Source organism: Ctenopharyngodon idella, chromosome 21, assembly GCF_019924925.1.
Source record: "Ctenopharyngodon idella isolate HZGC_01 chromosome 21, HZGC01, whole genome shotgun sequence".
Classification (NCBI taxonomy): Eukaryota; Metazoa; Chordata; class Actinopteri; order Cypriniformes; family Xenocyprididae; genus Ctenopharyngodon; species Ctenopharyngodon idella.
Genome location: NC_067240.1, coordinates 16904849 through 16930004, shown reverse-complemented (window position 1 = coordinate 16930004; position 25156 = coordinate 16904849). Strand labels below are relative to the sequence as shown.

At 38.7% G+C, this 25156-nt stretch overlaps 2 protein-coding genes across 3 annotated transcripts; both read right to left on the bottom strand.

Moving 5' to 3' along the window:
- Window positions 1-789: 789 nt before the first annotated feature.
- On the bottom strand, window positions 790-16819 carry actn3a (actinin alpha 3a). The gene is made up of 21 exons (XM_051878949.1): window positions 16443-16819; window positions 10333-10447; window positions 8692-8811; window positions 8475-8561; window positions 6572-6659; window positions 6236-6314; window positions 5406-5487; window positions 5224-5309; window positions 5021-5113; window positions 4656-4886; window positions 4399-4546; window positions 4158-4308; window positions 3947-4055; window positions 3607-3747; window positions 3263-3445; window positions 2992-3126; window positions 2186-2365; window positions 1855-2001; window positions 1696-1761; window positions 1401-1559; window positions 790-1296 (listed from the first exon to the last, which is right to left on the bottom strand). The coding sequence occupies exons 1-21, from the start codon at window positions 16572-16574 to the stop codon at window positions 1138-1140; spliced, it is 2691 nt and encodes an 896-aa protein (XP_051734909.1). The 5' UTR covers window positions 16575-16819; the 3' UTR covers window positions 790-1137.
- Window positions 16820-17094: 275 nt separating this feature from the next.
- rbm14a (RNA binding motif protein 14a) lies at window positions 17095-24837 on the bottom strand. Of its 2 annotated transcripts, none has more exons than XM_051878956.1 (4): window positions 24743-24837; window positions 23534-23897; window positions 22600-23449; window positions 17095-21230 (listed from the first exon to the last, which is right to left on the bottom strand). In XM_051878956.1, the coding sequence occupies exons 2-4, from the start codon at window positions 23880-23882 to the stop codon at window positions 20954-20956; spliced, it is 1476 nt and encodes a 491-aa protein (XP_051734916.1). In that variant the 5' UTR covers window positions 23883-23897; window positions 24743-24837; the 3' UTR covers window positions 17095-20953. The 2 variants fall into 2 exon arrangements, with proteins under 2 accessions (XP_051734916.1, XP_051734915.1); XM_051878955.1 differs by having other exon boundaries at window positions 24631-24798.
- Window positions 24838-25156: the final 319 nt, after the last annotated feature.

Here is a 25156-nt window from a genome sequence, read left to right as displayed (position 1 = left end):
TCTTCGGAACGCAAATTGAGATATTTGATTAAATCCGATGGCTCTGTGAGGCCTACATAGGGAGCAATGACATTTCCTCTCTCAAGATCCATAAAGGTACTAAAAACATTTAAATCAGTTCATGTGAGTACAGTGGTTCAATACTAATATTATAAAGCGACGAGAATATTTTTGGTGCGCCAAAAAAAAAAACAATATAACGAATTTAGTGATGGCCGATTTCAAAACACTGCTTCAGGAAGCTTCGGAGCATAATGAATCAGCGGTTCGGAGCGCCAAAGTCACGTGATTTCAACAGTTTGGCGGTTTGACACGCGATCCGAATCATGATTCGACACGCTGATTCATAATGCTCCGAATCTTCCTGAAGCAGTGTTTTGAAATCGGCCACCACTAAAGTCGTTATTTCGTTTTTTTTTTGTTTTGTTTTTTTGCGCACCAAAAATATTCTCGTCGCTTTATAATATTAATATTGAACCACTGTACTCACATGAACTGATTTAAATATGTTTTTAGTAACGTTACCTTTATGGATCTTGAGAGAGGAAAAGAGAGGATCTTGAGGATGGGTGTAAAACGGCACGAGGGTGAGTAATTAATGACAGAATTTTCATTTTTAGGTGAACTAACCCTTTAACATACTGAGCAACATTACTATTGTATGCTCTGCATAATGGCAACCTCTTGACTAACTTAAGCACTCAAGACCAATGAAATACACTAAGCATCTGATATTGATGTTTTGATTCACACACACACTATATGCTTTCATTAAACAACAAAATGTGATATTCTTTAGGATAATTTATTTTTCTTCCTCCAAAATGTAAGCCATTTGTATGAAGGGAGAGCATATTGCTTATTAACTGCCAATGTGAAGAATGGTATTCTGTCTGGTTTTTGTACTCTTCAATCCCCACTGGCTTGTGAGAACTTTTCACCACCACCAGGGACAGACCACTAACATGGATCAGACAGCAATTGATGGATGTCCCTCATATCAACTGGTGACGCACAGGACCAAATCATTGCAGCAAGGCCATCCATTACATCTGACATTGTTCTTGGAGTTGGATGTTTTAAGGGTTTCAAGAATTTTAGGGAAGGGTGTAGGTGGTAAATGTGACAAAAAGGGCTCTATAGGTCGCTTTCTCCATATAGGGCACTAGAGAAGGAGATATAATCAAGGGCGCCTGGGGGAGCATCGCCACCCATGTACTTTGTCATGCGGCTGATACAGTATTCGGCTTGTTCTGGGGGCAGCTCCCTTCTCAACTCCTCCACTGTAATGTAAGCCTGCAGAATATAGTAGAATAAAAATTGATGCTTAGACAACAGGAGCCATATTTAGCAGATTCCCAAAAACGTACTCTTGATGGTTCTTAGTTGTTTGGAATTACCTTGTCAGAAGCTAATATCTTGAAGGAGGCCATGACCTGTTCAGCAGTGTCAGTTTCTGCTGTCTCCCTGGTCATGAAGTCAATAAAGGCCTGGAAGGTGACAACTCCTGTGTTGTTGGGGTCCACCAGAGTCATAATGCGTGCAAATTCAACTTCACCCTGAAAAAAAAAAAAAAAAAAGAATAGAAGGGTTTCTATAAGAATTAATTCCTTATAGAGAAAGTTGGTTTTGTGCCCTTGTGTGACAAAAAAAAGCAGTGGAAGTCATATTTTGACCAGGACTAAATGCACTCACCAGATCATAACCCATAGAAATGAGGCAAGCACGGAAATCATCAGGATCCATCATGCCATTCCTCTTCTGCAAATACAAAATATTAAGGTGCTTATTCTACAATTCGGGCAATATTGCATAACTTTGCTTATTCAAAAAAGAAACCCATGTATTGCAAACCCGGTCAAAGTGGTTGAATGAGGCTCTGAACTCATTCAGCTGCTCCTGGCTGATGCCCTTGGCATCACGGGTCAGGATCTGGTTCTCGACCTCATTGATTGTGCGGGCAATAGTGGTGAGAAGCTGCTCCCATCCCACGCGGACATGCTGAAATAGACATAAAAAAAAAAAAATTTTAAAAGTTAAAAAAAAGGAAACATGCCTTGTATAGAAGGTGAGAAACTGGTGGAAATGGACGTCTAATAGCATAAGACAACTTACATAATGACACTTGAAACTTCAAAGAGGAAATACATTTCAGAATGAAGAGAAAATAGTTGGTTGTCAGTACCTCCATAGTGTAGTTGGTGTGCTTGTTGTCAAAGATAAGTCCTTCCTGGCTGAGCTGGTGGTCTCCCTCCAGTTTGTCAATATTGGATTTGTAATTAATGATGTTCTGTTCATATGTTTTCAGATTGCTCATCTGTTCCTCTAGGGAACCGGCAATGTCAATTGACACATGGCTGATCTCCTGTTGACCACGAGGACGATTATTTCAGATGTGTCTGTTTTAGTCTTTTCACACTATAGCCTCGTTTCCACCGAAATTACCCAGAACAATTTGTCCCAGGAACTTTTTTTTCCTCCAGACCTGTTGCTGTCTGCGTTTCAATCATGGTCTAAAGTACTGTGAAGATTATTCCAGTGACGTAGGACTACGCGAGACTATCCAGTTCCTGCTGGATTTCATCCTCCGCATATAAGCTTAATAAAGCCTGAACCTCATCGTCGGTCCATCGGTTGTATTTTTTAAACTCCATTGTTGATATAGCAAACAACTCTTACTGCACGCACCGCAGCAGACGTTTAAAAATGGTGGTTGAAATAAAATGCTGCGTAGAGTCAACCAATCAGCATGTTCAGTGCCCAAAACCCACCCCCGAAAGTTCCTTAACTTTGAAAAAGTACTACCTCGCGAACAGGGACTTTTTAAGGGGGAAATTTTTACCCGGAACTTTATTTAGACCCTGATTCCTGCGGTCAAAACACAGAGTACCACCTCAAAGTCCCTAGTTCCTGGGGAAAGTTCCTGCGGTGGAAACGGGGCTTATGTAATATGTAACTACTTTAAATGTGAGTAAGGGGTATGGTAAACACCTCCATCTTGGTCTGAATCCAGGGACCAATGATATTGGACTGAGCAGCGAACTGGCGCCTCAGCCTCTCATTGGACTGTTGCCTGGCCACTTCCTCTTGCAACATCTGGTCACGCATTGGGACTAATTGCTTCACCTGTTGTTGGGAAGGAAGCAACATTCCTTAGTGGAGAAGCTGAAAGGACTTCACCTAGCTTATAGGACTTAAATGGAAGAAAATTGTTATTGCCGATTATGCTAAAATTGTAAAATATAGATTGTAAAGTACTCACAGCTTCCCATTTGTTGCTAATATCCTGTGGAGAGAGGACAGTGTAGGGATTCTCACCCACTACCTTGATCCCATATGTCTGAGCTATCTTCAGGATCTCGGTATGAATGCCCATGATTGCCATGCGCTCTTTATCAGCTTCTGGTAGGGTGGCCTTGAATTGGTCATGGGCTGTGATCAAACTCTGAAGTTGATAATAGCAGAAAGAACAAAATGACTAAGACATGATGTGCAAGTAGACAATGAAAAGACACAAATGTCCTAGTCCCATTACATATTGAGAAGATACACAGTGTTTTATAGTAAGATAAGCATTCCTTCAAGCATTTAGTGTTTGTCTTTCACCTGAATCTCCTCAATGCTGTGCACAATGAACATGTCCTGCAGATCCTCCATAGCTCCATCCATCCAGTTGTTGAAGGGCGCAGCCCTCTTTGCAAATTCCAGGTACAACTGGTCAATTGTCTCCCAAAGCTTCTCCACACGCTACGGCAAAGCAAAGAGGAGGATTACAGCAGGCCCACATCCTTTATATACTGTAAATGCCATATTTTATTCATATTCTTCATTGCCTAAACTTGCAAAAGAGTTAATGTTTCTGGAAGTAGATTTTTACCACATTCTCAATTCAAGAAGTAGACAATGGGATACCGTAAAACCCAAGAGATTTATCATATACGTGTACCTCCAGTGATTCCCTCCTTTTCTGGGTCAGGGTGCCCAGGTTGTCCCACTGGTCACAAATGCCCTGGCATCGGGCATTGATGGTGGCAGCATCATAAAAGTCAAGTTCACTAAAGAACAGTGCATTTTTACCATCATTAACATTACCTACTATAAAATCTGTAAGAAAGTACTCTCCTTATTTCAAGGGAGCCGAGGTGTATCTATCTTACTTGAGCTCCTGTGCAATGGCAGCGATCTGTTCTACTCTGTCCTGATGAGCAGCCAAGTCGCTCTCAAAGGCCTCGTGTTTCCTCATTAGAGCACGGATCTCTATCAGAGAGGCTGACTCATAATCTTTCTGAGACAGCAGCTCCTCCTTTCCTGTGTTGAGCATTACAAAACACAATGAGAAGGAATATGTCAGTTGTCAAAGTAGAGTTTAAATGGCTGAGTAAAAGTTGTGCTTAATACCTGTGGTCCATGATTCATGCAAGGTAGACTTCTGCTTAAACTTTTCAGCCAGATGGTCCAGTCTCTCCAGACGACGGATTTCTATGAGCAGCCACTCCTCGTAACCCTTCTCCACCTGCTCCAGACCCTTCCAGGCATTGGCAATGTCCTGCAGAAGGGGACGCCAGGTAGAATATACTTTCAACTCTGTAGGGTACTTGAAAGCCAAGGTCATTTACCCCATATATATGTGTTATGAGAAATGGAGCAGTACATACTGAAACCATTTTGCCCTCAGAGGGCATGAAGGCAGGCCTGTTGCTGAGCCTCAGCTTGGTCTGTAGGGTGTTGAAGTTTATCTCCAGCTGACACTTCTCCTGAACTTTGGGTGGCTTATGCACACGACGATAATCCCTGAAATCCTCTAGCTTCTGTTGCATGGCATGCATGGTCTGCTCGGCCACGCGGTTCTCCAACCAGGGGATGGTCCTTTGGATCCACTCCAAAAGCTGAGGAGAAGAATGTAAGTGTATGTTTAAGTGGGATGAAGAAAAAACCTTGGGGAGAACCAAGACTAGCAGGCACATGTTAAAAGATATTAATAAAACATTGTCCATCTAACAGAGAATTTGAGTGTTCTCACCTCACTAGCCAGTTTCTCGTATTCTTCCATCAGCTTCTCGTTTTCCTGATTCACGGCCAATACTTTGCAAATCCTGTTAGCTGCTGTCTCAGCCTGAAGGACAGTGTGACTGATTACAAGGGGAAACAAGGTGGGCAATTACATTCTAAAAGGAGCGACTCTCCTTCCTATACAGATGTTCATCTCCAGAAGAACTCCCTTACCTGCTCTGCACCAGCGAAAGCATGGTAGAAACATGATACATAGGTCATGATGGCCTTCTCATCAGGTTTTGGAGTGTTCACAATGTCTGATATGGAGACAAACATTAAACCATTCAGGAAACTTTTTTTTTTTTTTTGACATTTTATAATATGAAATCACATGATTCTCCAAGAGGCCGTACCATCTGCATCAAGCATTTTAGGGATGTCAAGGTACTTCTCTGCTACCTCAAAAGCAGTGTTGAGGTTGCCAATGGGGTCATCCTGCAAAGGCAGACAAAGCCAGGAAGAAACTCAATGATTAATAGATAAACAAAAGAAACATTTTCCACACTTCTTAGCTGAATGTTGCTAAAAAGACAGTTAATCACATACCAACATAGCAAAATTTTGTTCACTCATTCACATCATAACCATCATTTTTAGATGTGACATGCCATTTTATACACTACGGACCATTAATGACATCATTAAACAGGCAAAATGTAATTCATTTCTGAAAACATTTTAGATAAATTCAGTTAAAAGTCTTTAGAAATAAATATGGTGTCAGATGGTAATACCATGGCACTTTGATATTTACCATGATTACCATATTCATGTACAATAGTATTTACATGGTGCACCAAAATACTTCAAAAGAAGTCCTATGAGCAGCATGGTACTGCTATAGATTGTTCAAAAAAAACATGGTATTACCATGGTATCATAACCAATAAACACAGTAGTGTCAAATCTCTGTCATTCATCTTATAGGTGAATAAAACAGTGTTTTTAGTGTAAAATATTCAAATCTTTTTTTTTTTTTTTTTTTTTTTTTTAGAATCAATAAAAAATGCATTCACAGCCCAAGAGACAAAGTTAGTTGCCAACAGGCTGATGATGACAGGTATATTGTGAGTGAAAAGGTTAGTTTTTACTGAAACAGAGCAGATGAATGGGCATAAAGCTAATGAACAAAAAAAGAAGGCAGAGATGCATGATGAGAGTGACTGAAAGGGGGTGATGGCACCTTGCGCAGTTTGGAGTAATCGATGAGGTCAGGTCTGTGTCTGTGGATGAGGGCACAGAGAGCAAGGCCATCCTTCCAACTAAGACACAGACCACAAGCAAAGGAGGAAAACAGGGAGAAAGAACAAGAAAAGAATCATGGGAATGATTAACAAAATGATAATGTGAGAGCTCAGAAGCATGATAGGTAATGCGAAGATGGGTTTTTACAGAGAGCACACATGTGCGCGCTAACGCACGGACAAGAGCCGTAATTGGTTAAACAGAGTACGAGATTGTGAAATTAAGCCAACATGCTGTTCTCTCGCATGGTCAACAGATGTAAAGCAGAAATCACCTGATGTGGAAGTTCTGCACGTTGACATTCCTGTAGGGGGCAGTCTTCCTCTGACACCACAGCAGCAAACCCTCCTTAGCAGAGGTCTCTGTGAGGAACAGGTTAGCAGATCATCATGTTAACTCACTACACAAAATAATGATGTTGAACCCTTGACCTTACCTTTCAACATTTCATTTTAAAGATACGCTCATTTGACCTCATTCAAACAATAAGACTAACCATGTTGAGTTATATAACAATGATTCTTTTCTGTCGATAAAAGTATTCAAACAGTTGGTCACCTGTCTAGTAAAACACATAATATAATAAAGCGTCTTTGGTGTTTCCATTAGGGATGCGCCGATACCATTTCTTAAGGACCGAGTACGAGTACCTATACTTTTTTTTCCTAGTACTCGCCGGTACTGATGCCTATACATTTATTAATTTCTCTCTCTCTCTCTCTTTTTTTTTGATGTTGCAGTTTTCCTAGCACAACACAGTGAGACTAATGAATGTAGGACAGCTTCTTTATTATTACTCTAATGAAAAAAGTAATAATTTTTATGTGTTTGTCACAAACTTTAAGAGCAAAAATTTCAGTGTCCAATAACCTTCAAAGGGCATAATTACCAATATATATATATATATATATATATATAAAAAATTGTTGTTATATAAAAAGAAATTTACAAACAAATTACAAATACAACAAATACTATAGAGATACAAATTAAATAAACTTGTTTTTCAGATACAGAAGGTTTATTTACCATGTATACATTTATTTAACATTTTGTTATTAATGACACATATAGTCTATGGTCCCTTAAAGACCGAATCTATGGATACTGATACACATCCTATTTTCACCCAAATGTTTACGTCCACTTAAGCCATAACCGACTGTATTTACGTGAGATACTCCACACGATGGACATTTTGACAACTATGTGTGCATTTGACCATTCAGGCGCGAGGAGAACTGATCGCGCGCAAGAAAGAGAGAGAGCGCGTGCGAGAGAGAGAGCGCTTCTGGTCTGTGTCAATCAAGCTATTCCGCCTTCACTAATCTATAACGAATTGCGATTGAAAGCATGCAGTTCGCAATGTGTGGGTTGTCATCATTAATTTTGAAGTATTTCCACACCCCTGAGGCTGACATTGTTTCTGCTGCTGCCGTCAGTGTCTCTGTGCACGGAAAAATCTGTCAGTTACGTCACGTGAGGTATCGGTCTTTGGTATCGGGGGTATTTTTACGAGTAGCCTACAAGTACACGAGCTTGGTATCGGGCCCGATACCGATACATCCCTAGTTTCCATGGTTTTTATGGAAGTAAAAACATAAATCAAGGGTAGCGTGGATATGACGTCATTGACAGGCGACGCAATGACACGGCCGTTACACTGGTTAAAACTGCTGATTTCTCTGGATTTAAATATTGTTGGAAACATTTGTGATAATGTAGTACACAAGTCAACAAAATATATAACATTGTTGTTCTAGTGGTTTTGGATATTTTAATCCAAAATTCTTACATATTGTGCCTTTAAGTAATTAAAAAAAAAAATAGGCCTACTACTAATACTCCAAATAATAGTACTACGCAGCTGTTTTCATTCATTATGTGTTATCAAAATACAGTGTCTTTAGTTTGCCGTTCTAATGTTCTACGCACCATTTACATGTGGTTGTGAGCAGGTGTAAATTTACTAACACTAAGCCAAATACTAATAATTTCTACACTGGCACTGATAACTATAAAAACTTGCTTTTGTGCGATCTACGGCGCTAGGTGTCAATAAAAGTTCAAAGCGACTTTCAAACCAGCCAGTGTGACAAACAAAAAAAATGAGTGGACCTTTAAATAAACACAAGACTGCAGAGGTGCTAATGTGTCAGATGTTTGGAGTCTCTCACCCTCCACTGAAATGTCCTGGATTGCAAAGCGCAGGATGATGGTCCAGATCATACCAAGGGTCATTTTCACATTGCCATCCACAATCTCTGCAAGTCAGAACAGCCAGACAAACCAGTTTCACTTAACAGAAGAGTACAGTTATGGAAAGGGACAAAAATAGAGGGGTTTAAGGTGATGATATTAGAGAGTCTGAAGGAGTAGTAGTTTAAGCCTCACCTTCAGCACCGATAGAAACCAGCTTGACTCCCTTGCTGCTGATATAGTCCAGGGCCTTGTTTACGTTGGCGATCTTGTGAAAACGCATTTTGCCTTTGTCTGGTTTAGGGAGTCTCTCACCTGATACCACAAAAAAAAAAAAAAAAAAAAAAAAATCAATACATAAGTACATGTATATTCACTTGCTTCATGTGAAGCTGTTAATAGGGGAAGTGTAAAGTATTAAAGAGTTAGTTCACCCAAAAATGAAAATTCTGTCATTAATTACTCACCTTCATGTCATTCCAAACCCCTAAGACCTTCGTTCATCTTTGGAACAAAAAATAGATATTTTTGAAGAAATCTGATAGCTCTGTGACTCCTCAATAGACAGCAATTTAACCACCACTGTCAAGGCCCAGAAAGGCGCTAAAGACATCGTTAAAATAGTCGACATGACTTAAGTGGTTCAACCTTAATTTTATGATGCGACGAGAATACTTTGTGCACAAAAAAAAAAAAATTAAAATAAATGAAAAAATAAAATAACGACTTTATTCAACAATTTCTTCTCTTCCATGTCATTCTCCTATGCAGTTGACACAGTAAGCACAGTGCAGAGCTTCCGTGTTCTACGTCAGAACGCCGGCTCATTATTGGCCGGCTCCTGCGTCAGCATCACACGCATGCTTCCCATTTGCGTCTTGCTGCTCACATGTGCAGTGTCGGCCAATACTGAGCCGGCATTTGGATGTAAACACGGGAACGCTGCACTATGCTTACTGCCTCAACTGCGTAGGAGACTGACAGGGAAAAGAAGAGATTATTCAACAGTTGTTATTTTTGTTTTGTTTTTCCGCACAAAAAGTATTCTTGTCGCTTCATAAAATTAAGGTTAAACCACTGTAGTCACATGGACTATTTTAACCATGTCTTTAGTACCTTTCCGGGCCTTGACAGTGGTGGTTAAATTGCTGTCTATTGAGGAGTCACAGAGCTATCAGATTTCATTAAATAAAAAAATCTTAATTTGTGTTCTGAAGATGAATGAAGGTCTTACGGGTGTGGAACGACATGAGGGTGAGTAATAAATGACAGAATTTTCATTTTTGGGTGAACTAACCTTTTCAACAGCTTTACATTAGCTACATTTACAACAGGAAAACTCTAAAAACTCTAAAACTAAAATTTTAGAAATATGGGAAATGCGGAATATGAACACACGACCAATAGAGGGACACCCCAAAACAATTCCATTAGGAAAACAAGGTAAGTGGGGGAAAACCCACACATAACTGCAACATTTGTATTGTAGGGTCTAAAAGTCTATACAAGTTTATACAATATTTATTGATATTATTAATAATATTTTAATATAATATTTTTTTTTTACATCTTTTGTTTAATGTTGTATGCATGTTTATGAAACCTAACCTTGCAAATGATATAGGCAAAACACTGTATTTTACACTGTCCCTGATCCACAAGGGGATCCAGAGTCAAATCTATATATTCTCCTTAAAAGTTCTTTTACCCAGAGGACCTACAGTATTTAATGTCCAGATTGTTTCACAGGTGCAAATCGGATATTGGCCAATGTGCACAGAACACTGAAATGGGACACCGAGCACGTCTTATCAACAGATCAAGTGAGATGCTTACCTGAGATAACCTCCAGCAGCAGCATGAGTTTGAGTCCATTCCTGAAGTCTTCCTCAATGTTCTCGATCTGTGTCCCTGCCTTACGCAGGTGAGAGTTGCACCAGGCAGTGAAGGTCTGAGGGAGAAAAATACAATATAGGTCATATAGAAATAAAGCATGACATCCTTATACTTGAAATAATCAAATAATAAAGAAAATGGCTGTAAATTCACAAGAGGCCTAGGCTTACAACAATATCAAAACAAAATAAAATAGTACTATGAAGCCATTTGTCCCCACATTTAAAATATCTGAGGTGGCATTTTTTGTTTCGGTGGCATTTTTGCCTTGAGCAAAGGTTAATTTCTGACCCTGACCTACACATAGAGTTGGATCTATAAGCAGCGTTGACTGTACATGCCTCACTGGGAGCCCCAGCGTAAGAGAGAAGGGGACAGAGAGCGAGTAAGGTGACTGAAGAATGCCAAGGACCAACGTAATTTGATGTAAGGCTGGAAGTGGAGACTCTTTTGCAGCAGGTGGCCACCCTTCAAATCACCCCTCCTCTGCCAAAGATCACCAAAATTAGCCTGTGCCCCATGGGAGGGGGAGGTGAAGAGGAGGAGAGGGGGAGTAAAGGAAGCTATATCGGGGAGCCATGAGACACCAGCAGACAGCTGAAAGCACAGCATTCTTGGAACAGATGCTCAAAACACTACAGCGAGAGAAAATGCACAGTGCTGGGCCCATTTATTTAATATAACATACTCATAAAACATACAGTTATAATCAAAAGCGATAAACTTTCCTGAATGTTGTGATAAAATGCCGTTGAAAAGACTGAATAATATAACTCGGATTTCAAGAAATGAAATGGCGCAATTATTTTAGTGGCCACCCAAGTATATACACCTGGAATATGAAACATTTTTCTTGGATGTCCTTGAACTCACCACATTGTGAATGGGAGTATAAATATTTAGTCAAGCAACAGGTTGGTTGGACAGAAATAACTTGGCATGTCGGTGCATTTTCACAGGCTTATATCTTTAGCAGTGATGATTTATCCACTCTTTAAAATTAATCAAACATTTATAAAAAAAAAAAAATCAGCATAGTAACTCATTTTGCCAGATAATATTTTTCATATACAGTACAAAGCAGCCAGCTTTGATTAATAGCTTTTAAATAGCTTCAGATCAGAGTATTAATGAAAGAGCAATGCTTAATGGAACTGAGAAACTAAGACTGGATGGTGAAAACTGCAATAACTAAAATAGCCTGCAAACATATAAAGCACAAACAGACTGCAGGAAACTGAATGTTATTTTGCTGAATCTTGTTCTAATGTCTGATATTGTACTGTGATGACTACAGCAGAGACAGTCTCTATAACTGAGGCATCATTTTAGGCTTGCGATCCAATAGCACTCCAATTACATCATCACTTCAACCATCCCTGTCATACATGCATCTGTGCAAAAGCTTTGCATTAATGAGTCAGCTGACTGCAGCCTCACTATATATCGTGACAGGGCATTGTTTAAAGTGAGGACTGCACAATTCACCCATCGACACACAGATTTTTATAACATTTCCTACATATTAATGTACATTTTTATAAATTAAAGGGCCACAGCACATATGGATTTTATATTATCTAATGTATTATTTCAACATTTAATGTTTTATCCAACATAACATTTGCATATTTGGCAATATTGATCCTTTCCGGGTAAGTATACACCCTTAAAAAAGGTAGATTACTGCAAATATTTACATGTTTTTTTAATGTATCCATGTTACAGTGTAATTATACATTTAAGTACTGAGTAATAATAATTAAGTACATGTACTTACTAAAGGGTTAGGATTAGGGTGAGTTGCATGTAATTTATAGTAATTACATAGTAATAATATAGTAATTATAACTACATGTAACGTGTAACAAAGACATTGCAAAATAAAGTGTTACCCAAATATTTTACTAAATAAAGAATTTGAGTTACACTGTATTTTAAAGGTGTCCATGTTACAGTGTAATTATATATTTAAATACTGAGTAATAACAAATAACTACATGTACTTACTTTAGGGTTAGGTTTAGTGTTAGTCACATGTAATTATGCATAATTTATAGTTATTACTACAGTAACTACATGAAATGTGTGTGACAAGGACACTGTAAAATAAAGTGTTACTAGAATTTCGCCTAAGGGGAAAAACCTGCTTTTGTCTTGTTATTAGTGGATCAAAACTACTGCCAGATTAATTTACTCTACAGATAGCAAAGCCATAAGCAGATTTCATTGGATCACACATCCCTCTTTACAGTAGCAGAAGGAAAATTACTGAAGCTACAATATGTTTTCCTAATAACGTAACTGCTTGTTGATACCACCTTAAAATTAAGGCCTTTAAATACTTAAAACCTTCCATCCAAATGTAAGTAAGCTTTTACTGTAAATCTGTTTCTACCTGTAGAAAATACATTTCAGAGGACTGTGGATATATTTCAGTTCTATGGATGGATATCACATTACTACCACTACAGAAAGGACAAGCAACAAAATAAACTGTTAAAGTCGTTCTGTTAACCAAAGGTCCATGAACTCTGTGTATCATCACTTTAATCTACGGCCAAACTATTCCTATAAGTAACAGCAGCTGGCTAATGTCAAGATTATGTTAATGAACATTAATGGGAACCAGTATTCTTTTAGTATCATTGATTTAGTATTAGTTAATATTTTGAATTAAATTTTAGTTTTTTTATATTTTCTGTTTTCACTTTAATTTTAAAGTTTTGGTATTTTTTGTTGTTCACTTTTAGTTTGTATTTGATAAATATGTCTATATAGATTATTCATTTTATTTATTAGTTTTAGCAGTAAACATTTTGTTTCAAGTAACAAAAATGTTGGTTACACTTTATTTTAAGGTTACTTAGTTATATTGTACCAACTCAAATAAGTACTGAGTAATACAAATTAACTACATGTTATATAGAGTTACGGTTAGAGTTTTGGTTTAAGCTAAGTTGCTTGTAATTATGCATAATTTACTGTTATTACTATAGTAAGTACAGTTAGTAACGTAACTACGTCACATTAAAATAAAGTGTCACCAAAATGTTCTCTTTTAATGGTTTAGGTTTAAGTTAATAATAAACATGATGGGAACACCACCCAGCTGTAAAATAATATCACCACTGCAGTCAACACAAAAATACAGATGTTTTCTTATGTTTTGGCCAGGATGTCACATCATAATTACTGACAGAAACTACAGAGGGAAGAAATGTGGCTGTGAGAAATTGTAGGGTGGGTTGAGGCACATTCAGGTGAAAGGGCTGAATGTAGGATTCTGGGTAATATGATATTTACAGTTTGAAGGCCTGGCATTTAAAGCTATAACCTAGCTATGGCATTGCATTTGACTTTTGTTTGTACAGCAAAAGCAATATAAGCTATTTAAATTCACTTAAGCACATTTCTTTAATGTTAAGGTTGTATAAAACCTATGAAAGACACCTAAAGTGGAAATCAATTGCTTGAGTGGGACGGGGACTGACCAACAGAAACTTGTGACCTGCAACCAATTATTATTATTGTCCCATTATATGTCCCACTCTCTTTTATTGTTCTCATTTAAATGGCCATGAAAGTCACATCCAGGCTAAAATAAATTTACCTGGCTGACCTGGTCTACAGTAAACTACCCCTTTCCCACCCCCATGCTTTCATTAGGTAGTTTATAGAAGCTCCCCTACAAGGACACCTCTTCTGGAATAGCAACTGCCATTTGATCGTACTCATGACTTTCTTCATCCCCCATTTCCCACCTCCACCCCCTTCCACACCCCTACCGTGTGCCTGAAGAATGTGCACACCTATCTGAAACCCTCAGGTTCTGCGCTAGGCATTAGGGTTCCTTAATAGAATGAAGAAAAAGAAAAAAAAAAAACTTATCAATTTTGACTTGTTTGATTTGCAGATCTCATAAAAAGATGGATAAAATATACATTTCATTTTATGAATTTAGTTTGAGACCACAGGTGTCAATGAAACACTCATGTTGGAGAATTCAGTGACTTTTCACATGTAGCCGATGCAGGTAACTGGATGAGGCCTGGACTACATGCACCATGGCTCAAACTGATGACTTCTGGGAGATATGGAGGTAGTACACAACATAAAATGTATAATAAAACCAAAATTAAACAATATTCAGCACGTCTCAGAATATCTCACCTTATTTTAAATTAAAACTCAATAGTCCACTTGGCTTCCCTTGCAGGATCTGACACATTAAAGTTATGCAGTTCTGTACAGATACAGTCCATCTAAAAAAATATAATAAAATATAAAATATAAAATATAATATAATATAATATATATATATATATCTCCCTAACAGGTGGGAAGGGACCAAGAAAAACAAGGATGCTGCTAAGGACTAAACAGTAATTCATTGAAGCAGGAAGGCTTACAAACCACAGTAATAGGTTAAATGCGAGGAAGCCTGAAAAATCAGCATTGAGTGAGGTCTTTTTGAAGAGAATTGTGCAGCATGAAAGTTCTGCATTGCTCACATTCGGACGCAAAAAAAAAAATTTTTTTTTAAAATGCTGTGTTCAAGCTTTATTTAGATCCCCTTTAGCTTCTACAACATAGTCGCTAGGCTACCAAGGGTACACAAAAAACATCAATATGACAAAAATATAGAGAAGAAAGCTACTGCAAAATCAAAACACCAAAAGCATTTTACTACCAATGAACATTCAAAATTAGTTTTCTTGGAAAATTTCATTCTATCAGTAATTGACATACCAAGGGGGGCATATCTTTTGAAATTGTTCACTTTGTGTTTTTAAGCATTAACGGCACTAATGTGTTTTTTTGTTGTTGTTGTTGTTGTTGGGAGAACTATTAGGCTATAAATGCTTGGCAAACTTTTATTAAACATAAAATTGATCTAGAATATAGATCAATAGATAGACAGATCATATACAATTTAGTTTGACCTCCTGAGGTTGATGATGATCAACATATTTGAAGGTTAAGCACCATCAGGTCATTTGTACCTTATTCATGGAAAGTTTCTTAGAGTTAGCATTAGTTTCTTAGATCAAGTTGACCTACCAATCTGAAACTAAATTAAACTATAATGCGAGTTTCCGTTTTGTGAGTGCACTCAGCAAGAGAGAAAGCAGGGTACTCTCAACGGGATGTAAATAAATCTGCAGTGTAGTCATGTTAAATCCTTGCTTATTAATAAACACCTCTCAACATGTACTGCAAGTCATTTAATTAGAATCAACAGACGATGGTGTACAAACTGCTTGGATTAATGGGTTAAGGGGACAGAATGAGGTCCGTATTTTTAGTTGTAGCATCTATTTGTGGCTCTCAGTGCCACTTAACCACTTCCTCCATTTTAAACACTGACTCTCCTCTTTAACACACTATTGCTTCATCTGTTCAGCTGTCACCGTCACTTTGGTGTAGTTGTCTAATTCAATGTAGCTGCAGCAGTTTTCTGAAATGAATGTAGGCTACTTAATTTCTGTTCAATAAAACTACAAAAAAAGGCAAATAAAAGATTCTCAATTCCTGTGAAGCAAATCGATATCAATTTATTGCTATTTGTTATATATTTAAATAACTTATGACAGTACACCGACCATTTCTGGTTTCCTCATTAAAATAATTTAACCAATGGTATACTTAGTCGCAGTAATGTTATCATTTTTGAATAATTATAATTAAAAAATATATATATTTAATATTTTTAAATCAATGGGTTTACGTTGAAAAAGTCAAGCAAAATTATCCAACCATTTGAGTTGCTTAAGTCAACGAGGTCACAGCTGATTGGCCCATGTTACTCATCGATATGTGACGCGCACAATCGACGAAACCAGTGTAGACGCGATGCAATTAAAAGCAATTACATTAAGAGTCTTCCACATTAGAATACTACTTTTCACTCCATAAGGTAGGCCTACTGAAACACTTAAAACGAACATGTGTATAGCCTTTATCTTAGTTTCTTCTTGCTGTAAACTAATTCATTTTACGTAAACTTCTATTAAGAAAATCAAAAAGTGAGTACAAAAAGATTTTACCTTCCTCTGCTGCTTCTCCCAGGCCGGGTCCAGTAACAGATCGCGATCCCAGTCGTCCTCTTGGGTCATGTATTCCTCAGTCGTAGTCATCATGTAAGAACTGTATTGCACTTGCGTTTCAACCGCTGTCATTTTGCCGTCTTTCCTGGGGTGCTTGGTATCCCCTCAACCTACACAACCTAATTATTTACCTCTTAATTCAACATACACGCCCTGTGCCTTACAGTCGGAGTCCCGTGAGGGTTTGGAGAGAGAAGACAGACCCCTGCCTGCGGTAACTGCTCCCACCGGCCGATGAGCTGACAGCTGGTGCCCAAACTCTACAAGTAACGGCCCCCAATATGAGTGACTTAACTGCTGCAGTATTTGGTCACAACTTCATTTCCTAAAAGGTGATGGGCGGGATTTAAGAACGGTACAGAATGAACAGCGTTAAGTCTGAGTATTGAATATTAGGTAAACAAAAGCACGTTCCTTCAGCAGAAATTAAAATCATAGAGTTTCAGTTAAGTTTGGTTTATCGCTTGTAAAGTCTCACTCACAAGCAAAAATAAAATTACTATGCAGTTTATTATGCACTTAGATTTGGATAAAATCTCAACACAAAATCAACTGAACATGAAACAAAAAATAAATAAAACAAGACCATAAATAAGATTTAAGCATCATTTATTGAACTTTACAAGAAGAAAATACAAAGATCGTGGCACTGAAGCCAGTTTGCAAATAAAAAACGTTAGGATTCAGATTAAGACATTAAGACAATTACATAGACCACAATGAAATTTGCCCATTCAGACTTATAAAAATTTTATAATGATACTTGAACTTCCCTGAATCACTGAGTATTACAGTTCTCAATTATCTACAATCATAATTTATCAACAAATAATGCTCCACTGCCCAGCTTTTCAAAGCACCTCTAAATCAGAGGTGAAGCTTTAAGTCATTGGAAGGTTGTGAAAGACAGAAAAATCAATAAGCATAATTGTCAAGTGTTCAGTTCTAAAATTTGAATGAGAGATTTGAGGTTAAAGTCTTTGATAATTAGAGGAATGCATAAACTGATTTTGAAAAACTGTTGATTTCAGATAGGAAAAAGTTTTGTATCAAGTGACGGAATAGGCTTACCTTTAACAAGGACTTTCAAACACCCACAAAATTGATTTTTTTTTTTTCTGACAAATTTGCAGCAGACTGTCCCCATGTTAAGCTAAACAAGTTCTTCTTGTTTAATTAAACCTGTATGTCAGGAATTGGCAACTTCAGTCATAGAGGGCCACTGTCCTGCAGAGTTTAGCTCCAACCCTAATAAGAAGGCAGTTGAGTTTAGCTTTCTAATGATCCCAAAAAACACTGATTAGCTTGTTCAGGTGTGTTTGATTGGGATTGGAGCAAAACTCTGCAGGACAGTGCCCTCCAGGACTGAAGTTGCCCATCCCTTCTGTATGTGGACAACGACATTCAAAATCATGCTCAATCTTTACCCTGAGAGAACTGAGAAAAACAGATGCAATTTGCAAAAGTAATCAGAATCAAGAACCCTTTTCTTGGAGATAAAACTTAAATCAGTGTGTTGCAGTGGGTTCTATGATCTGAAATGGTGGTAGTAGACAAAAGTTGAGGTGGATGTGAGCTGGACGCATTGGTTACTCACCTACGAGATCATTGCCCTACTTTTGGACAGCTCTGCACCCTTCTTAAGTATTCAAACACAGTTGGAGCGCCTCATCTCGCCAACTGGAAGTGCTTCAAAAAGACTAAATGCCAGAGAACAAGCCAAGGCAAATGTCAGCCATTCTTCCCTCTAACTGCTTGAGAAAACACTTGGAAATTTATTTCCAGCTCAACCTAAAAGCATACTGCCAGAAAACAAACCTCAAAAGGCACTAAAACCTTTTATCGTGAGAATTTAGAACAAAAAGTATAATTCTATAGATATGAAAAATCCAACAAATAACCCAGAAAAGTAATTATATTTCAGACACAATATCATCAGCATTTGGGGAAGCTAAATGAGCTGATTCTACTGCTCCAGGCTTAAAGAAAAAAAAAAAAAAAAAACAATTCCCCCTCAATAGGCACTGATCCAACCACATAGCAGAAAAGATGTGCCATACCCATTGTGTTGACTGTATTGTCAGTGTAAACTGATGTGGGCCTATTCTGAGCTTCTCTAGTAGGTGTGTTAGAATCATGGGGAAGTGTATAATCGAGGTGCAGGCGTGGTTGGGGGCAAATGGCTTTACCTTTGTGGGGAGCACGTCCGAGGCATTGTGGGGCGCTAATTCTCTTCCCCCGTCATGCTCAACTTGGCGTCCTGAGGCCCGGGAGCCATTTTAGCTGTAGTTAGCGAAAAGGGAAAATGTGGCTGGAACAGCAGTAATAATAACAAGAGACATGCACTATTTATAATAATACAAAACAGACAATTTACTGTGTAGAATAATTTGTGTGGAGCCCTGGTGTACTGCAAAAAGCTACACCGCCACCACCTTTCCATCTCCATTCTATCATACATCAAATTGAGAACATTAACACTACAGTGGATGTTTGCCTGTGAAGGTTAATCAAATAGATTAAGTCGAATGTAGAGTGATGAGATTATGGGTAACGTGTGCTAAGTGATATTTGTGTGTGTACCCCACCATATTTCTTTGGAATGAAAGACTGAAGACTGCCTGAGGGGCATTCTAGGAAAAGAGGACATACATAACATGATTAAACAAACCATTCTTTTTTTATCATGCCTTCCAATTTCAATCATTATTCACTTTCATTGTATCTGAAGGGAAGCTACTCAACTGTCATAACATCCTAAATCACTTTGAAATTTGAGCAAAAAAAAAAAAAAAAAATCCATTGCAGATGGTATGAAATTTTGGGTAGATTCCCTTCATAAACTTTACAAAAGTTTGAAACCTCTGGCACTAATTACATGGACTTTAACCTGGATGAATTATTCACACACTTTCAGTTTATAATGTTATAACATGAATGTTTAATTGAATTGCCTAAAATGCTCATGAACTGGGACAGCACATTTTTTTCCTTAAGAACAAAAATACAATTGTATGAAGCACTTCACTGTTTTTTCATTCTTATAACCAATTGCCTTAACTAACTATATGTCAGGTCTGAACAACTTTTACACCCCCATCCCTAAATAACTAAGTGTTTCCACCCCAAAGCCCCTGAAATAACTTCACATGACTAAGAATAAAGAGACTATGATAATGTAAATGTGAACAAAAGAAATGGTCAGAAAAACATAATAGTAATTGCATGGGGCTACTTTCAAAGGAAACAAGAACGTAAAAACCTCAGTCTCTTTTAAAGTCATTTAAGGGGTTAACACCCGTACTCATAAGTCAATACTCCCACGTATTCTGTCCATGTAAGAGAAAGATGCAAGGCCAGAGATGGCAGTCGTTTGCTCTTTAAATCCGGCAAAACATGCATAATTGCTACTGGCAGGCTATAGAACCAGTTCTGTTTGCTATTTAGCAACGACGACATCTCTAACTCATTCAGAGTCAATAGAGGTATCCGAATGGAGAAAACATTTAGAACATTGAATATGCCTATCAAGTGACAAATTAAGTGTGTCCCTTTTGCAGTTAATCTATTCTTACCTCTCCTTTTGCGACAGGCAATTTTAATATCAGTTTTATTATTGTCGAACTGGGCAGGCGTAACCATCTGCACTAGTGAGGCAGTGGAAAGAGCATTTAAGTACAGGTTTGTGGATTTGTTTGGTACGGATTCTCCTAAATATGTCCATATGCACCACCCTTACTCAAATAGGACTATACGAAATAAGTATGATGTGTATGTGATTGTGGTGCTCATGTAAGCTAAGGGATCAGCCAAACTGTTAACGTTGTGTTCTCATTCGCTCACACACACAGACTTCACACAGGTCCTCTGTATATTCTATCTAAACTACACTGTCTTCCTAGTCGCTGGAAATTTAACATCAGTCCAAGCCAAATACAATATAGTGAAAACAATTTGGATTAAGGTATTTGACTGAGGCTTGCTCCTCCTTTGCTGAACTATGAATTGAATAAAACTGTACCTGACCTGAAGTACTTGGTTTTACAAAATTCTGTACAAAAAAAAAAAAAAAAAAAAAAAAGCTTATTTTCACAAGGCACAGTCATTTGACTTCAGAGAATGTTCACCTGACACAATGGTCAAAGTATTTTATCTATAAAACAGACAGCTAATTTAATTCTGAGCACTTTGAAAAAAAAAAAAAAAAAAAACGAGAGTGGCTCAGAATCAAAATGGCCTTGTAAACTACTACATTCTGTACATAATGACATATTTGACATTATGAGGGGAAAAGATAACTGCGAAACTAAAATATCCAGATTTGATGTGGCTGTAACAATTTGATTTATCCCTTTCCTCCAGTTTATTTTGTCATGTAGGACCAAAACTGACGCACGCACACATTTTCACAACCATACACGTGTGCACACACTCATGTGAGATGGTAGGGGCTATCGATATGGGGACTCAGATGTGTGTTGGTGAGAGTAATCAGGACGGCGTAGGAGGGGCTCCTTGTGTGAAGTTGGCTCATACACTCTTGGTGAAGCTGTGGTGCCAGGGGCTGCCATCTGTTGTGCATCCATTGGGCCTGGAGGCACCATGGGCATCGGAGGAGGTGGCGGCGGCGGCGGATAGCTGTACTGGTACTGCTGATAATGCTGGTACTGCTGGTATTGTTGGTACTGTTGGTACTGCTGGTACTGTTGGTAGTACTCTGCATAGCACCTGGTATGGAGAAAAAAAAAAAAAAAAAAAGAGTTTAGATGTGCTTTATTCACTTAAAAAAATTTTTTTTAAAAATAAAATATATATATATATATATATATATATATATATAACACAGGGCCTAAAATTAGCACTCGCCAAGCGCCAAATGCGTGTAAAAATCGTATATGAAACTGTCAGTCGCCATATGGCCAGTAACAATTTGATTTCTAACAACGCAATGTTGCGAACATGAACGACGCCCTGTACAGTTGACGGGTCAGTGCTGCATCATCATGAAAGTTTCAGCCTTTCGAATGTAAATATTCAAGCACTAGAACACACGAAAGGGAATTCGTTACTCGCGTGCTATGTGGTAAGTTTAACATCCAAAGCCAACACCCTGAAAGCCACGTCTCTCAAAAATCGTGTGAAGTTGAGCTCTCTTTCACGCGCTTGAATGGACAAATTCATTCAAAGTTGTCAAAAAAAAAAAAAAAAAAAAAATGCCCATCTTGGCCAGTAGCCCCTCACTGCAGAACACACGAGATCCAGGGGGCGGAGACAGGTAGGTTGAGGGATATGTAAAGTGTGAGGAGTTGGATCCAGATCCAGGGGGCGGAGACAGGTAGGTTTAGGGATATGTACAGTGGGACGAGTTGGATCTGGATCGAACCTCGCCCCCTGGATCTCGTGTTCTGCAGTAAGGACCATCTCGTCTCGGCAAGTATCCTAGTAAACGTAGTCGGTTATGTCTTAAATGAACGCAAACAAAAATTGCATAATGATTCATGCGTGCATTCGGTCTTAAAGTGACTGCTTCCTAGTAATCCTGCTACTGTCTGCATTTTTAATGTTAAACAAAGGGCAAAGAGAAAAAAAATAAAAAAATAAAAAAATAATTTCACTCACTGCTCTTGAACTTTAAAAAAGGATATGCAGACTATGCAGTGTTATTTATTTGATTAGCCTATTTTATTAAATTCCGATAGCCTACCTGAAAACTATTAGACCTGCCTGAAGAGCACCGTTTATTTCATTTTTATGTATTGTATTGATTTGTGCTTTTGCTTTTAATTTGATTGTTTGTTCTTTTGTATAACTGACTGTTTACTTGTCTTTAAAAATGTAGGCTATTAAACTGATATTAATTAAGCAAGTAGTTTTAGCTGTGGTATCGAAATTGGAATAGAGGACTGAATTTCACAAGTATCTAAAATTTTAGTGTCATAACCTGTTTTTGTGTCATGACTGGTAAAAAAAAATATTTTTGGCCAGTAAATTGTTAGGTCACTGGCCTTTGGCAGGTGTGGCAAAAAGTAAATTTTAGGCCCTGTATATACACAAAAAATATTTTATGTATCATTTATATAGCAAAACATGCCTTTACCTTGCAATTGGGTCTCCATTTTTAACTGCAGGTAGTTCTGGACCACCAGGTGGTGTTGGGAGCAGGGCCCGTCTTTTAGGTCGTGTCTGGGAGAATGGCTGGGGAACCGGGTCAGGCAGTAATGGGGCCGAGCGCCGTATTGGACTTCGGTCTCGGTCGGATTTGGTCACAGCCTGCTGTTCGGCCAGAACTTGTTGTCCCTGCTCAAAGAATCGGGCCCGAGCAGCTTCAAAAATGGCTTGGGGGTCAGGCTCAGTACCTCCCATGGTCCCATAAGCTGGACTGGCACCGTACAGAGAGGAATTTGCTCCGTAGGCAGGGTTAATTGCGGCAGCGCCCGGAGGAGCCTCTCCTTCAGTGGGATAGCCGTCCGCAGCCTGGCTTGTCGTCGAGCTGAGCACCTGGTCTGCGACAGCACTGTAGACTTGACTTGCCAGGGCACCGTAGACTGCAGCACTGACAGGTTTGCCATCAACCCTGGAAGTGGTCAAGTCTTTCAGAGCAGCAAACGTCGGGTCAGTGCTAGCAGTGTTGTAGAAAGAGTTGTGGACACTCTGCTGCACCTGAAGAGGAAGCCCAGCAGCGGCAGCAGCGGCTGCAGCTAATACGGCAGCCTGACTCTGGTGGTGCTCCATGGGAGGCCTGTTGATCGGGCATTCTCCTGCAAAGTGGCCATGAGCACCACAGCTGGCACAAGGGACCTTGTTTGTGGTCTGCTGTACCTTAGAGAGCTCCACTGCGAGTGGACGTCCCATAAACGAGGTCCCATGAAGACCTTCAATGGCTTGTTCTGCATCCTCTTTGCGCTCCATGTGCACAAAGGCGTAGCCTGTTAAAGAGGAGAGCTTTGCTGCAAGAGAACAAGTCGCATTGTTATTTAACGCCAAAAATTATGCACCGATTCAAAGCAGGTGTATTATAAACAAATACTCACTCTTTACTTTGTCACAATCAAGAACTTTGCCGTAAGCCGAGAAGAGATCATACAGGTCTTCAACTGAACAGGAAGCACACAGATTCCCCACAAATACTTTGGTGGAATTGAGGGGCCTCCCTTTGGATTCCTCAACTACAAGGCTCCGGCCACGGTACTCTCGACCATTCAGATCACGGATGGCACGGTCAGCAGCCCCTTCTCCCTGCAGATGGACAAAGGCAAACTGCCTCAGTACAGTTATGTGCACCACTTCTCCATAAGGGGCAAAAAGTGCTATTAGGTCATCTTGTGTGGTTTCCAAATCCAGATTCCCAACAAAGAGCTTCACTGCGTTGCTGTCGTCCATTGCACCCCAGAATACCTAGAAATAGGGAACAAGCCTTATTTCTTACTTTTTGGCGGCAAGAACCAATTCATACTAAAACTAAACGAGTCTGAAAATTAAGGCGGGCTTTTCAGACGTAAGTTGAAACGGTTGAGCTGAATAAATTGAATAACGTTTTTTCCATTACATTGCGCTAAATACCCGTTGTTTTTCTATGTAATTTTTTTATTTAAATTATTTGACTAAGTTTAAAAAGTTGTAATATTCAAAAACGCGTCTTTAGTCCTTGCGTGGTTTATTCATTCCACTACCCTGCGTTTCGCGTTTTTAATAGCAAAACGCGTTCTGTGTAAATAGCCCCAAATTATAGTGCGTCGTAATGGGGGTGATAGACACAAGCAAAAAGAGAAAATGCAAAAATCTCCAACCATTACAGTTATTAAACAAACCCCATTCTAGCCCGCCGGATGCGGGGACGCGCTGCTAATCTGAGCTGCGCAGTCGCTTCTAGAAAGCGCTGAGCTCACGGACTTTAGCTAATGACAACTGGCGGTGATTTACACGAATAGTGTTAGCCAGCTGACTGTAAACAGCTTCCTCAAAACCTTCGCACCTGCCAGCCCCATAAGACGCGCCATTTGTGTTCATATAAGCCTTAAAAGCATTTTAAAAATCGCATAATTAGCACAAACGTAGTTAGCTAGCCACGCGCTAGCTTGTTAGCAACCATAAACAAGGAAATACAAAAATGATCGCTCATCATACTCACTGTTAAAACAATTCAGGGAAAGGGGAACAAATACGACCAAACGCCAATGGATAGATTCGAAGCGCTAAGGTATCAAACACGGCAAAAGTGTTCTGTCGACCCTCTCTCTTACCTAACGCAGTGGACAGACTTCATATCCGTTTCCCGACTGTTTGACGGTGTGACGAGCGTCCAGTCCGTGCGAGTGCAAATAATAAGCGGAAGGATCCGGACGTTGTCATTATTAAGTATACCTAAATAGGGAACGTTGTTTTAAAAATATTGGAAATACGTGCACGGGATACAGAAAGAAGAGAAACAGCCAGATATATAAATATATATATCTGGCTGTTATATAAATATAAAGTTATATATATATAAAGTCCCCATAAAACATGGAAACCCAACGTGTGTGTGTTCTTTTTGTTGAATATCTGTTTATCAAAGTGTCATACATATTTTGATATGCAAGTGGGTCCTTGTTTATTATAATCTGACTAGCAATATAAAATAAAATGAACTAGTCCAGGTTTTAGCTGAAAAGTAA